Raw genomic sequence first — 15,867 nt, forward strand, 5'->3', positions numbered from 1 at the left:
ATACTCAAAGTGCAGCCAGCAGCATCTTCAGATTCACTCTCATCCCTGCTCTAGGAACGTGGCTGTCATTGAGCTTGGCCTGCAAACTACGCAGGCGGCATTTTATGAAATCATAATTATAGTGGTTTCCCACAGGCTTTTTATAGTCTATAAATGGAAGCTGTTGCATGGCCTTTGTTCCAAACCCTTCAACAACTACCCCTTTATTATTAGGATCTGAGCCAAGTTATCTCATTTTCTTACATAAACCAGCTGACGGGAGTAGGAGTTTTTTTGCACCTTATTTTCAATATATCTGAATACGCTACCTTTTGAGAGCTTAGTTCCTTTGAAAAAGTGGCCAGTGTGTCATAACTGGGACCTGATAACTTGAAAACTACTCTAAACTGCTCTAAAAATGTCATTCTTTAAGTAAGTTACAGTATGACATATAATCCTCATACTACACTGTAAGAGAAGGGCCAATAGCATGGTAATTAATTTTCACACCATCTTTGCTCTTCTCATTTCACTATAGACGTAATATCCATTAGAACACCCTTTTCACAGTAGATATATATAATACAGGACCAGATCCAGCTCCTTTGAAGTTAATATGAGTCTGCCTGTTCTCTTTGATGGGAACTGGAATGTGTCCATAGTAATCATATCCCTTAGCACAGCCCACCTCCGACTGCCTGGGAAAATAGACGGACCCTGCAGCCTGTGACAAAGTTTAACCATTTCAGCTGCTCCAAGCCAGTAATTGCAGGCATCATTGTGACACCTTTTTTGGTACTGTCTTAGCTTAAAGGGGAAAAGAATTAAAATCAATGTTTAAGGCTTAGCACTCTAACTGCACTTTATGAGCACTGAAGAGCTCTGTTTCTGCATGTTCCAGTACCCTTTCAACTTCCAAGAACAGCAGGGCAGAGAGTGTGTGTGTGTGTGTGTGTGTGTGTGTGATTCATTGCCAAATGCTCCAAACTCACTCAGATGTGCAAAATATAGTGCTTTTCTTTCTCTCTTGCATTCTCTGGACAAACTGGGCTATTGTGGGCGTTTTCATCTACTGAAATAGGTAGGAAGTGAGGAGCTACATATAAAACTACGCGTGAGCATTGGAAGAGGTATTACTAGAGGTTTAGACAGCACAGGATTTATTTTTAATTTTGGCAACTTTTAAAAGTAACAAGTCACAACTGCTGCACACAGTATTCAGCTAAACTTCTGGGGACCAGTTTATAAACCTCCGTGCCTAACATACCCCATTCCTAGGAGCGATAAACTGTTATTTATAGATGGCATTGAGGGACATGGCTGAAATACACATTTTTGTTTTTACATTCTCTGTACAGCTTGAGCTAATTGTGGCAGGTGCTTTCACCAAATGAGTTATGGTGTCTAATGGCTCACTACAAAATACACAAGGAGGGACATCTGAAATGAAAAGCTACTCTAAAAAGAAATTGTCATTTTACCTTTGAGCTGTGGCTGGGTCCATATTTCCTTTACTGAGTCACTGGGTCTGTCGTAAACTTTGTCCAAGAGAATTTGGTGTCCTTCATCAAAGAAGTATGAGCATAGGATTGCTATGGAAGTGGTGGAACCTCCAATATTGTACCTTTTCAAAAATTAAAAATATTAAGGAAACAATTGAAAATTTGTGGCAGACAGTAAATCTCCCTTCCAAGTATTGTTCCTTAACATCAGTACTGAAAGGGCTTATGGCTACATTTTGATACATTTACATTCATTCTCCCCTATAAGCATTTGCACATTTATCAGAGAAACAAAATCTTGTCTAAGAGTCTTGGACTGTTATTGCCCACAACTGACTTCAAAAGCAAACATAAAACTGAGTGGTCTATTTTTTTCTTGATTCAAGCTGGAAAAAATTCAGAAAGTAAGCAAAGACTCTTAATCTGCAGAGAAATATCAGATTCCTGTTATTCTACTCTGAATAACCAATGCTGTTACTGACATAGGCAGCATGAGCAAATACCTAAACCCTAATATATAAATGTAGATCCCAATTTAAGCAACATTTATTTGTAGAACTGTTGTGTTCTTATTTCCTGCTGCACACAATGAGAATACTTGGTGTTTGGCATCTTATAAGATCAGGCCATTTCTTTTCGTGCCTAAAGATTGTGTTAGCTGCTTCATTTAAGACAGTCATGTTTGAAAACTTTGGTTGTAGTTTAATTTCATACCAGTCTCTGAAGATTAAATTCACTGAAGAGCCTAAGTGTCATTGGAGACTTAGGCTATGAACACACACAATGGAATACCAAATTACTTTTTGTCTGTCACTTTTCACTAATACTAGCGCACATACAGCACTGGAAATATTTGTACTTTGCTCACTAGTAGGAGACAGATACAGTGCTTTCCTGTAGGTGATGTTAGGAGTGCCTGGCACAGACATTCCAGCAAAAACCTGCTAGAAAATGAGTTTTGTTCAGTCCAGTTCATAACTAAGTTTTTTAACCTCCAGAAAAGAATTAGACAATCCAGGAGGCCTCTGTCCCAAAGAGTGAAGCTACCTCTTTATCCTGCAGCATTTGGGAGCTGTATGCTGGATTCACACCGTGACTGGCTAGAACTGAAATAAGCCTCTTCAGTATGTCCCGGACAGTCTGTGCTGCCAGGAGGTCCTGCTGCTGCTGCACAGCCCAGGAGGCAGCTAGACCAAGCAGAGCCCAGTTTCCCGCAGCTGCCATCATGGCTGAAGTGAGCGGCAAGCAGGCAGCTAAAGCTATGCTGGAGAGCTCTTCCTGGGACTCTCTTGCAGACAGTGAAACTGCAGAAACTTTAGTCAGTAATAATGACTGAGCAGTTGCTAGAGTTTTAGCTTAACTTTTGGAGGCAAGTACTTCCTTCATTACAGACCTCTTGTGTGACATTAGGGAAGCTGTTTAGTTTATCAGTGGCTCTTCTCAATGCTGTGGAGGTTAAAAATATGAAGTTCATGAACAGCACAGCTGTTCCACAAAGGGGAACTATTAAGGTGAGAGACATTATGCATTAATCCCATGCAAAATTGAAATTATCAAAATATGAAGTGACCCAGCTGTTGCAGGGAGGGAAACCTGTAAGATGAGAAACATTATTCATTATGGTTAATCCCATGTAAAATTGAAATTATCAGCTTTGCCTTAAAATAGTAAGATTGGTTTAGGGAGAATTTCAAAAGGTAAAATGTTTGGGGTTCTCTATTATATGCCTTCAGAGACTGGGTCTTTTGTGTGCAAAGGGCTGGAAATACATTAAATATAAACAAACCAAAGCAACCCAAGAAAAGAACTATAATGACACCATTTGGTACCTGGGACATGATTTCACCTTTGCTGTTTTATTGCCCCTGGCCCTGATACGAGTTTTAGCTTGGGAGAGAACTGGGGCAAGAAAGAGAAAAGTCCCAGTCCTATCTCAAGTCTATTGGAAAACGGTGGTGCCTTTGCTGAATTTGAATTCAGTCATGGGTGTGTTTCGTTGGTTGCTGCCCTGCCTCCTCTGTGCTCACGTAGTGAGATATCTCTCTGCTCTCATCACCGTGTTCATCTTTTCCTTCATATGCTGCAAATCCCAGAAGAATATTAAGAAGATTACCAAATATCGAAAGACCCATGATGGCAAAGGATATAAGTGGTTCTAGCATTAAAAACAAGTTCTAACAAAGGCCTTCTTTTCTTTAGTTGATATTCGTAATGTTCTGGGCTCACAAACATTAGCTCTGGACCAAAACAAGGGAATGACTTACCTAAATATTGTATGGGAAATGTATATTTGTGATACTCATCTGCTTTGATAGCTGGCAACAAATGGATGCCATCTTCTGGCTGATAAGATTTGGAGTACTGTTGATATACTGGAGTGTCCAACAGAATCCTAAGTTGAGAGCAGGCATATGATGCTGTAGCTTGCTGCAGCAGGGTCTAGGAGTGCTACAGTACCTTTAAGCCACCTTTGTGCTCTGTGCACAAGGGTCATTCTGTACAGGGCTGATTGCCCAGGATAATTTAGCACTGCAGATATGGCAAACTAGATGTTGTAACACAGCCTTATGCATGGTCTGGTTTTTTGACTGTTCAATCACTTGACCACTGCCTGCAGTAAAAGGTTTAATTAAGCCATATATATATACACACATATATAAAATTAATACAAGGCACATGCAGAGTTAGATTAGAAAGAAATCAGAGAAAGAAATCAGATGTGACATCCAGGATTGCGTTCTGCAACGTATTCCCTAAATTTGCCTATTTAGTTCTAAACATCTCAAGTGATGGTACAATTTATCTTGAGATATACTTCCAGACTGTTATTGTTTTCCTTGGCTGTTTTCCTTGTCTCATTTAATCCCAGCAATGTTAGCCTGTAAACAGGACAGTAAGCCATGTAAAGCTAATTCACTGTTACAAATAAAAAGCTGCTTTGAAAGAGCTCTGGTTATTTGCCATTCAAAGGTTTACCTCATGTCTATGATTAATGCATCTGTGTGAACAATTTTCTTCCAAACATGCTCTACCAGTAGGTCAGACACCTGGGTTAGAAGTTCACAGTCTCCAAACATATCGAATCTCAGATAGCCGATGTTGTTTTCAAATACATTTGTGTGGAATGAAAATTTAATCAGATCTTCAAATACTTCTGGGGAAGGGATCTGAAAGAGTTTGAAAAAAACAAAACAAATCATTTGCTGGCACCGATAGCTTGGCACAAGATTTGAAAAGAATTATGTGGGTCAAGTTTAGTCCAGGTGGGATATATGTGAGGAATGTGACCAAGTTTGAAGAACATAATGAACAATATTAATATTTTTGCATATTAAACATAGGTTAGCATTGGCTGCTGCATTGTTTGCCATAAGGTGCATCAATAGCATGCCCAGAATCTGGATCAGGCATCTACTCGTCAGGGCTCAGTTTATTTTTCAAAAATACAGGAATTTCCTTGGACCAAAGAGGCTGAGAAGGCTACAGCATAGGCCACTATCCCCGGCCTGCCACCCAAGCCCACTTGCCTCCTTTAGCAGTTCTTTCTAAATAAGGCACTTGGGACTTTTATAATCTCTTGATTGGCCTCAGCTGACAAACAGCTGCTGGCTATAGGTGAGGTTGGCCCCAGCCCCTCTTAATGAGCCAGTCCGTGTGACAGTGAGGAACCTGGTGTGTTGGGCATGTGCTAGGGTACTCAGGAGGTTGACATGTGTTAAATCTCTTATATGGTGGCCATGTGCCTGGAGTCTCACGTGTTAGGCTGTGATTAATTTCATTTTGTTTAGCTTATGTTATTAAACAGCAGACATTTTTTTAATAGCAACGTGTAGCCAACTATTAAAGTGATCCTAGTAACCCCTACATGGATTGAGACATAGCCTGCTCCTATTGCCAAACTTCTGTTTTGCATGCATGTGTCTGAAAATGGAAGACTCTCCTTCACCTTAAGGAGATAAGGCTTTGGGATATATATGACTTATTTGACCTTCAGCAATTTGGCCTTTCTCCTCAGGGTTGCTGTGAAAATGATTTTATACTTGCTTTTTAATCAGTTGCCCTCTGCGATAGCTCAGCCCCAGAAAATCCATAGTTTTAGACCCAAAAGAACAAGGAGTCATCAGTGAGCCACTTGCGAAAAGGTGCTCCCCCAACCTGCAATGTGCCGCAGAATTTGGGAGGCATTTGGGCTTTCTGCAACTGTAGAGGAGTCAGGCAATCTCCTACATGTAGTGCTCTGGCCTGGGTTGCACTCCTGCTAAAAGCAGGTCTGCCACAGCAGAAAGAGGGTTTCCAGAGGTCTGTGAATGCAGCTGTATTTGACACAGCTCAAGCACTTTACCTTTACCTGGGGGAAAATTACCCACCATATCACACTTCTGGCTGCCCTGGGCTGCTTCATCATTCAGTGCCTTCTGTATGCCAAAATTGCCAACATTCATTTAAAAGCCCTGTTGGCCACTAGTTGTTGATCTGATGGTGACAGCAAACTCTACTGAGTCCTTTTCTGTACCCTTCTTTCTCACTGTACCTTGTGAAAATAACCACTGTATCTGGACTGTAAACATATCAGTCCAGCACTACTGAGTTTGTCATTTCCAATCCACTTCCCAGTGACAGCAATGCTACTTGATCTGCCCACTATACTTTGATTAACAAATCACAGTTTTGAAGAATAAATCCAGCATGCATTGCATTGTTCTGACAGAGCTTATATCTAGTTCAGAGGTACTGGTCCCCTCAGGAGAAAAAAATCATCACTCATTGGTAACATCTACAAATAAAATTGATGTGTTACTCTCAGCCACTTACTAATGATATTTTAACTGAACACACAGATTTCTTAGCTCTATCTCCAACAATAATTGCTAGATGCGTACCCATAAGCATGTTGATTAAGAATAACCTCTCTGTCTATGTCTGGTAAATTTTTTTTCTACTTGTTCTTTTACTGCACTGCATCACATCTTTGTTCACTGAAGACTTCAGTACTTGCTAGCAGTGTTGCTAACTCTTGGAAATTCATTACAGATTTCAAGGTGGGCAGGTAGGTCTTAAAGCCTCAGGTCTCATGCGGTAAAATCAATATGCAAGGGTCTCAAAGAAACTCTTCTTCATCTTCATGGCTGCAGGAAAAGGTATGAAAATATATCTAGTCTAAAGGCTCTAAGACCAGAAGTCAGGTGAAAAACACTCAGAATGTAATTTTGGGGGGGTGGGGAAGCCTCCTAATTTTTAAGCAAAAGAGGGGAGGAGGCTGGGACTGACAGTACGGAGTTACTGTCCTGGAAAACTGCAGGTTCAATGCACTGGCACATGGGCCATGTGCTGCTGGTACCTAAGGAGGTAAGTCTAGCCTCAGAGAGCCACAACACGCTCTCCTTTGGAAGGCAGGGCTCTGTTTGCAGGCCAAGGACAAGCTGGGACAGGATGCAGCTGAAAGTAAGATCCTGCTGCTCAGTCAGGCAATGTTTACATACAAATGACTTGATGTTAAATATAAATCCTCAGGTGCCTTAGTAAGAACACTATAAGCAATGTGGCTAGACTAAAGGACCTCCAAGCTAACACCACTTAAGCCAAGGAAGAATTGTTTTTTGTTAACTATATAGAGTCTCCAGCCCTATTCTGCAGTTTCCTTCCACACGTGAGGGCCTAACTGGAACAAGTGATGTGACACAAAATAGGACATAGAATGCTGCCCTGGGACTCATGCATGGAGTTTCATCCCTGGTTCTGCTACTGACACATACCCCAGTCACGAGCAAACTACTTTTCCAACTGCTCCTCTCTTCTCTCTTTTCTCCTCTTTCACCTCTCCCCTAAGTTGTTTTGTCTATTTAGATGGAAACTGTATTTTCCTAGCTAATTTTGTGCTGACCATTGTAATGTAACTCTGATTTCCATTAATGTTGCCAGTGCTGTCAACTGACAGCTGTTAAAATATTATCAGCCAACACCCTTGTGCTATTGCAAATCCTTGGTTGGTTTAGGAACCATGAGATCTTGGAGGCTGGGTGGCGGGGTTGCACCTTTCTTTCTTGGAATAACATTTGGGTTCCTTGTGTACCCTCACAGGCTGGAATGGAACCGTCCATCCTAGTAGGTCCACCAGCTCAAGGACTGAGCAGGATCAGCTATATCCCTGACAGCTGATTCTCACTTGCTCTTAAAAACACCCATATCACTGGGTGATTTCCAGGCAATCCAGTCTAGTATGTCACTAGACTTACTATTACAAAGATGTTTTAAACATCTAGTGTAAACAGTCTAAGTTCACTACTTTCTACAGTTTAAGTGCATTACTTCTTGGCCTATTTACCATGGACAAGGGAACAGATTATTCTCTTCATATTTGAAACAGCCTCTTACGTATCTAAAGACTGTTTTCATGTCTCCTCTCAGTTTTCTTCTCTCTTGAATAAACAACTCAAATCTTTTAAACTTTTTCAGGATGACTCTTATTCAGTCTTCTCTTTACTCCTGCTCCTCTCTTCTGCTGTCTCCCCACTTGAGCCACACCTTTCCAGAAAAGCATTGCCCAAGACTGCGCATAGTGTATTCCAGCTGAATTTTCTTTAGGGCTGAATGTAGCAGATGACTTCACATGTCTTACTGATTATATTCCTCCTTATCCATTCCATTTTGATGATCATTATTTTTTACTGCAACAACTTGACTCTATTGACTTGTGTTCAGTTTATGAACTTTGAAGAACCCATATACTTTTTTACAGGACTCCCCCTAAACAAACTGTTTTCCTCCCAGAGCTGTGCAGTCAATTACTATCACCCTAGAAACTGTGTAAGAACCCTGCATGTGTTCTTATTTAACCATCCTGCTTTTCATAGATCATTTCTCCAGTTTTTCCAGAACTGTAGCTTTGAATTCTAATCCTGCCCTCCGTTGCACGAAGACAGCCAGGATGGGGGGGTTACCACAAGCAAAAGCTGAAACCCTCTGGGACGATGCTCTGGAAAGGATTAAAAGAGGTTATTTAAGGCTCTCAGTCCCCATTGAGGGAGTGCAGGGCAGAGTGAGAAGCTGTACTTTCACCCCGCAAAGGGCGGCACTGCACAGCGGTGTGTAAGCCTGCTCTGACAATACACAGCTTGTAACATACTCATTGCAAGCCAGTGAGCAGCTATTTTCTAGTCAATGCCCTGGAAGATTACATTTGAAAGCAAAAATTTGAAAACAGATTCATGGCTAAATTTTGATTTTCATCTAACACCCATTGAAAATCCTTAAAACTAATAGCCAAATCTACTGTAACATTAATGACAATGGAAAAAAATGAGCACAAACAGATCTCTTTGGTGGGATTATAACTGCAAACATAACTGCATTGAGCTTGAGTATCAGGACCGGAAGATGAAAGGTATTAGAAAAAGAACAAAAGTGTCATATTCTTTTCTGCACCAAATACAAGAAGCAAGCATGAATTTTAAAGGTAAAGAGTCAATGAGAGTTAAACACGAGACATTTTTTTGGCTTGCATAAACCTGTATAGTGCCACTGACTTTACTGTGTTGTTGATCTAAATTAGCATCCTATGGGCGCACAACAATTTTTTTCCTGTTAGCAAGAGATGAAGCAATTCGATTACCTATCTTAACACTTGGAGGCCGAGCATTTTGATTTCACTCATTATTGAAGGGACATAAGCAAACTATACTCCTTTCTGCTGAAACATCTGTAACTGTTGCCTCCTTCAGCAAGTACAATATTCTGCTATAGATACATATTATTTATCTGGGAAAAGGAGGACTTCAAATGCAGGAACAATTTCTCTTTATAAAGGATTCCTTTTTGTCTTTTACTCTGATCATCATTTTCAGCTGCTTATCTAAAACATTAATAGAAAAATTCACTTAGGTGTGAAGGCTGCATTAAAAGTATTTGGGCATTATCAAGGGGCCAAAAGAGCCACTCAGGGAGACTCTTGTCACTTAAAATTGACATAACATATTTGCCAAAATCAGATAGCAGTTCTTCCACAGGTAGTCTACAATACTCAGATATTCATGAACACAAATGTTTCAGTATGGAAGGGAAGGTATGACTGGAGGGAGAGAGAGGCAAACAGAAGAATAAAAGTAGGGATTATTGAACTGCGCATCAGCAAGTTTACAGAGCTCTGCCTTATAAGCAAAATGCTATTTTCTGAATCACAAACAATATATACAACATTTGCCTCTGGGAAGTCTGACTTTGGAAAGTAACATTTATGCAGCGCACAACTCCAGCTAGTATTGACCTTGCTGCTGTCATAGAGGAGACATATCCACTACCCTGTATTATGCTTCAGCAGCTATTCTAGTGTAGCAGATGCAGAGGTCTACATGCGTTTCACTTGTCTGTCTCCTATGTCCCATCCCATCCTTCCTGCAGTTATTCATCATCACTTTCACTTAATTGCGTTGGATCTGCTTCACTGTCAAGGTCATTATCAAGAAAATCCCACTGTCAAGGGAAAGGGTGGCTTGGAAAGTAGGTAGCACAAGAGAAAAACTAGCTCTTAGGTTTTTGATGAATAAATGTGATACAAATTAAAAGAGCCACTATGTCCATGTACAGGACTGTCAAAAAAAAAGATTTACAAATGCAATTAGTGCCGACATATAAGCTTCACTGTAATCTTAAGGCATTTGCTCTCTGGCGTATTGGTAGGGGGTAGTCCTGATGTTCCACAGAAAGCTTCCCTCTTGGCCCTGCAAAAGCAAGGCAGGAAATGAAGGTACTCTTGCTGCCCAGTGCTCTGTGGAATAGGTGAATTTTCTTTTACCTCTATCACAAAGAAAAGCCTTTACTTCAGGGACTTCAGTGTCTTCGTTCACTCACCCTCTTTTGCCTTAAAATGCCTTAACACCGCTCTCTTGTCTCTCTGCCTCCCAATTTCCTCAAGCACTATGAGGGAATGCATACACCTTTGGAAACTATTTTAGCCTTATAAGAGACCCGTGCTTCTCCTCTCCTATTTATACATTATTTCCCCTTAAAGAAATCTCACATTTGTCCTGATTTTCATCCACACTTATGTGATTTCCTTCTTATGGATGTATCCCTGACCCCTTCCAATCATTTTGCTTGACAAAGAACTGAGGTAAACAGAGACACTAATTAGTATAATGGCATTTCCTCACTAGCTCTATCAGGATCAGAATTTCATGTCATGTGACAAATAAGATATTTGTCCTGTACATCCTGTTCTCAACATTCAAGGGCTAAATAAAGTAAGTAAGGCTTGAACAAGTAAAACTAACCAACAATATCCATTAACAGGCTTCAGTGAAAACACTGACTAATTTTCAAGATGGGCCCACTTTGTAGAATGGGGAGAAAATACGATGTATCACTACCAATATGTTGCTAATAATTTAGCAGGGAGCTCTGTCAAAAACATCATTAGAGTGAAGTTTTCTACACCCAACAAACGTTGGAGGAAAAGAGAGTGATGGAATACAAAAAATCCTTTAATTAGTTATTTCCAGTTAAGCTTAGAGGCAAGAATGGGGCCAGCATCTCTTGGTTAACAAACTTGAAAAAAATACCCTCCCCTGGCAATGCTTAGACTTTGTCCTTGACCTTAGTGTTGGAGGTAATACCACAAAGGTCATGCCCACTTTAAATCATGCATGCCAAAAACTTCAGAGGGTGGAAGCCCACAGATTTCCTCCCCCAGGAAACATTTAATAGTTATCTGACACTTGGTATACTCTGGTTCATTGCAAAGGCAAATGCATTCTCTTCAAAAAGTAATTTTATGAGTCCCTGGAGAAAAGATGTCTCCTATAGCCATGCTGGAGTAGTAGCCAGAAAGGAGCTAACTCCATCCAAGAAAGGGATCAGGTTATCCTAACCCTCCCTTTAATTTGAAGATGGAATTTTAACAAGTGCTCCTGGGAGCTCCCTCCAGCACAACAATGAAAAAGAAAGATTGCCAAGGCAGACCAATGTATAAATACCCAGGCTCAGAACAAAGCACAGACTGTTATGCAAACCACACAGCAAGGGCAAAAGTAGATTATTAAAAATCAATTTCTCCCTGGGGTCACCTAACTTCCACCCAGATACTTCTTCCAAAGTATTTCTAGGTCACTGGGAAACTGTTTGATGCTGAGCATGAGATAAAATCAGAACAACTTTCCACTGTCACTACCAAAGGAGTTTCTTGTTATTCTGGTGTAATAGAAGGCAGGTACAGCAATTTTATATAGAAAAATCCATTAAAGAGTATGTGGCTGCATGTTTTGCGGGTGTATGCATTTACTCTGGTCCAATCAAATTTTTCTTAAATTACAAACTTGGTTTGTAACCAGCGGGTTTCTGCATTAATTTATTACAGCTTGAATTTATTATAGCACTGAAAAAGAGGGGATCACAGAGACAATGAGATATCTTCCCTCTAACCATGAAGCCCTGCATATTTGCTTGTGGCAGATGGCAACTGAAAGAGATTCACAGTCTGAAGGTTGTTCCCAAAATGCATGCATCCAGAACTACCATCTACTACCACAAGCTACTACCCTGACTTGCCTTAGTGTCAGAGAGAGCCCAGCCTCCAAAACCCACTCACGCCCTGGCTTCTCTTCTGGGTACAGGTAAATCCTGGTGGGTTTATGATATGAACTAGAAACAAAATAAGATATCTGACTCTGTGCTCCCATTCTAGCCGGCATCAGTATAGCTGGGTACAAGAGAACTGTACCTGTTTTGGCATGATCCCTGGGATGCTGTCCTTGGCGTGTTCAGGGATGTAGAGTAATTTCAGGTGCTCATCATCAGAAAGAGCTTGCAAGTTGGCAGTCACCTTCCTGGCCAGCTCCTCTTCTGTATTAATCCTTTTATAACTGCCTTTATTGATGTTCTTGGTGAGGTTGGATGCTATAACAGTCCCAATGTCCACAAAGGCATAATTATCTGCCACAAGCTTGCCTACAGTTTGCAGTGTCTGTGGCACCTGGGCACGCAGGTTGGCAATGTGCTGAGCTACAGCCATGGCTTCACTGGCCTGGATGGTGATGTGTGGCTCCACCCCAGACACACTCCATACTTTGCCAGTGACTGGGCTGAGCACTACTTGGCTGGGGATGGACGCATATAGGGAACTGTTACCAACACGATAAATGCCCACTGAGAGGGAACCACCTATTGTGGGCTCACCGATAACTGTGGCCCGGTGTAGATCCTTCATAGAGCGAGTAAAAGCTTCAGCTGCTGAGCCACTCATGTGGCTTGTTAGGATATAGATGTCCTTGAGGGAGCCGTATCTCTTGCCAGTCACTTGGGGGAGAGTCCACACCTCTGTGCTGCGGGAAGTACTACGATCAAAGATAGTGTAGAGGTGTTGCCGAGGCTCAGGCTCAAAGAAGTAGGAACAAAGTATTGGAATGGCAGTGGAGTACCCACCTGTGTTGTACCTCATGTCAATAATCATGGCATCCGTGTCCACCAATTTGTTCCATACCATCTGCACCAGCTGGGGCCCAATGGTCTTCACTGTTTCTGCCTCAGCCATCATATCAAAGCGAAGGTAGCCCAGGTTGCCTGGCAATACCTCAATTTTGAAGAGTGCCTCAATGATGTAGCTCAGCTCCTCAGGGCTGGGAATCTTGTTGGGAAGCTGTTCTTCTGGTGTTGGTTCCACATGGCTGTGGAAGACATGAAGCCGATGGTCTCCTGAGGCCTCCTGCAAGTCACTGGTAAGCTGGGAAGCCAATGTCTCAAAGTCTACAGCTGATCGATAACCTCCTTGGGCCCGTTTGGTGCTGAGCATAGCACTGGCCTTACCAGCCACTTCTGGGATGGCATAGTGAGCCTCTAGGAGTTGCCCGGTACCCTCCAAAAGTACTCCCATGTTCTTGTGGAAAGCTAGCACCTCTTCAGCCTTCTCCAGTGCATCCTCAGCCAACACTATGGCATCAGGCACAACTCCTCCGCCCATCCAGCTTTCCCCATGGTTGTCAATGAAGGTGATAACAGGAACTGTGATAGTTAGGCCACGGGTTATTCCCTGCTCAGGCTGCAGCAGAGGGAAGGTACGGGTGTGTGAGAGGCTTCCTGCTGTGATCTCACCAATCAGTGTGGCACGGCCCAGGGACTGCATGAGGTAAGCAAACTCCTCAGCAGCTGTAGCAGTGTGGTGGCTGGTGAGCAGGTAGATGCCACGCTGAGCCCCATAGGGCTGGCCTAGCAGTTCTGCCTGGCTGTTGTGCTCCTGTGTGTGGTTGGTGCGCCTGTCATAGGTTGTGAAGAGATGGACAGGGCCAGCAGCAGGATCTTGGAAGTAGGAAAGTAGCACAGGCACAGCAGAGGAGGAAGGGCCCCCAGGGTTGTAACGCAGGTCCATGATCAAGTTCTCTGTATTTTGGAGGGGCTCCCACACTTTGTGGACAATGTAAGGTCCCAGCTTAGCAAGCACAGAGGCATCTGCAAACTCATCAAAGCGCATGTAGCCAACATTGCCTGGCAACACTGACACCTTGAAGACAGTATCCACCAAGGCATGCAGCAGTTGCTCATTGTCAGGTAAGTTGGCTGCAACTGCAATTGGCTTCTCAGCAGCGGGGGCAGCAGCTTCACCTGGCATCATGACTCGGACCAACAGGCGGGGGTCTTCAGATAAGGTCTGCATGTCAGTGTTGAGCTTGGTGGCCAGGTCCTCTGCTGACTGCACAGAAGAGAAGTCAGAGGTGACGAGATGCCGCAGAAGTGCTGGCACCCGCTCCACTAAGCTGTAATAGTCTTTTAATATGTTTGTGAGGTGGCTTAGGGTGCCAGGCACTGCTCTGCGCACTGCCAGGATGTCCAAGGATTTCTGCAAGGCTTGCTCTGCCTCAGTAGCCACACATGGCATCACCCCACTCACCTCCCAGCTCTGTCCACCCCCACTCAAGGGGCTCACAGATCGTGACACGGGAACCATCATATAGAAATTGGAGGGGCCAATACGCAGCTTCTGGATGTCCAGTGAGCCCCCAGCTGTCTTCTCCCCGACAGTGATAGCCCTGTTCATGTGCTTGAGGATGTAGGCCACATCTTCAGCCACTCCTGTGGTGTGGTGGCTGATCAAAACAATGACATCCTTGTCTTTGCTGTACCTCTCTCCCAACACCTTTGGCAGTGTCCATATCTCTGTGGTGGTGTTCGAGGGCCGATTGTATACAGTCTCAACATGCAGCATCTTGTCTGCTTCATGCAAGTATGAGATGATGAAGGGGAGGCCAGAAATCTGTCCCCCAGTGCTGTGACGAAGATCTATCACCAGGGCAGATGTCTCTATCAGCGTCTTCCACACCTTGTCCACCAGAAAAGCTCCAACTTTCTGCACAACTTCCTGTCCTATGATATAATCAATCCTCAGGTAGCCAACATTGCCCTCCAGCTTGTCATACATGACCACATGCTCAATAAGACTCAGGAGTTGTTCACGAGTGGGGGAAGCCTCAGCTTCTTGTTTCGGATCTGCATGTAGTGATGGCTCATAGGAAATCACCAGTCTTGGATCATTCAGAGCACCCTGCACTCCAGCTGTCAAGACACTGGCCAGCATTTTTGGATCTGAGATGTCCAGGATCTCCCCACTCTTGATTGCTTGTTCAATGGCTTCTTGCATTCCCACTAGGTTTTCAGGATAGCAGTAGTTATCCAGAAGGACTTTAGCCATGTCCAGCACTAGAGTTGGCTGAAAGATTTCCTCAGCAGGTATGCTCCACATGATCAGTGCGGAAAACAGGAAGAAATGTGTCCTGATCATTTTGTCTCTGTATGAAATAGAAAAGAAGGAAAGAAGTCAGAAGCTCTTATTGATCAAGATGAACACAGCTCTCTGATGACTCTCTGTGAATCACACTGAAATCCCTGTGTTGAATCCAAGTGCACTGAACAGATAAAAATCTTTTATCTGCATTAAACCTTTAATCTCATTAAAATGAAGTGCATCATCCGAAGCGCACCAATAGATGAAGTTCAGCTTCTTACTACTTCACAGCCCTCTTATGAAACAGTAATAAACTTCAATTATCAAGGAAGATCTTTCTGGCAGTTAATTGTTTCCAAAAGCTAATGCATTGCCTGTTATAAACTGTCCTGGTTTATCATGACAGTGCATTGCTTAAATGCAAAACTTTGATTTTAACCACAATTAGAGCAGCAGTCATCCAGTCTTTTACCATTATTTATGAAAAGCTTATACCAGGAGATTCTTCAGTGACTTAGTTGTACCAATATTTAATATATTTTTCAAAAGTTGTTGTCAATACATTGTCTTTGGTGTTTTTCAATCTGAGCTGCGAAGGACTGTTCTTACATTCTATGACTAAGGGCTCCAAACAAGGAACTCCAGACATTTAGAACAGCTCATAAAATCCAAGGTAATGACAGC

The 15,867-nt window shown here is 42.5% G+C and overlaps 1 protein-coding gene across 1 annotated transcript in view; it reads right to left on the bottom strand.

Annotated features, from left to right (window-relative positions):
* Nucleotides 1-15,308, bottom strand: part of RBP3 (retinol binding protein 3, interstitial) — a 16,055-nt gene extending 747 nt beyond the window's left edge. Inside the window, exons 1-3 of the mRNA XM_009573406.1 lie at nucleotides 12,193-15,308; nucleotides 4,458-4,648; nucleotides 1,461-1,603 (exon numbers count right to left, since the gene is read on the bottom strand). Of these exons, the coding sequence (XP_009571701.1) occupies nucleotides 1,461-1,603; nucleotides 4,458-4,648; nucleotides 12,193-15,240 (3,382 nt within the window). The 5' untranslated portion in view covers nucleotides 15,241-15,308. The remainder of the gene's footprint in view (nucleotides 1-1,460; nucleotides 1,604-4,457; nucleotides 4,649-12,192) is intronic.
* Nucleotides 15,309-15,867: the final 559 nt, after the last annotated feature.

Source organism: Fulmarus glacialis, unplaced genomic scaffold (genome assembly GCF_000690835.1).
Source record: "Fulmarus glacialis isolate BGI_N327 unplaced genomic scaffold, ASM69083v1 scaffold9932, whole genome shotgun sequence".
Classification (NCBI taxonomy): Eukaryota; Metazoa; Chordata; class Aves; order Procellariiformes; family Procellariidae; genus Fulmarus; species Fulmarus glacialis.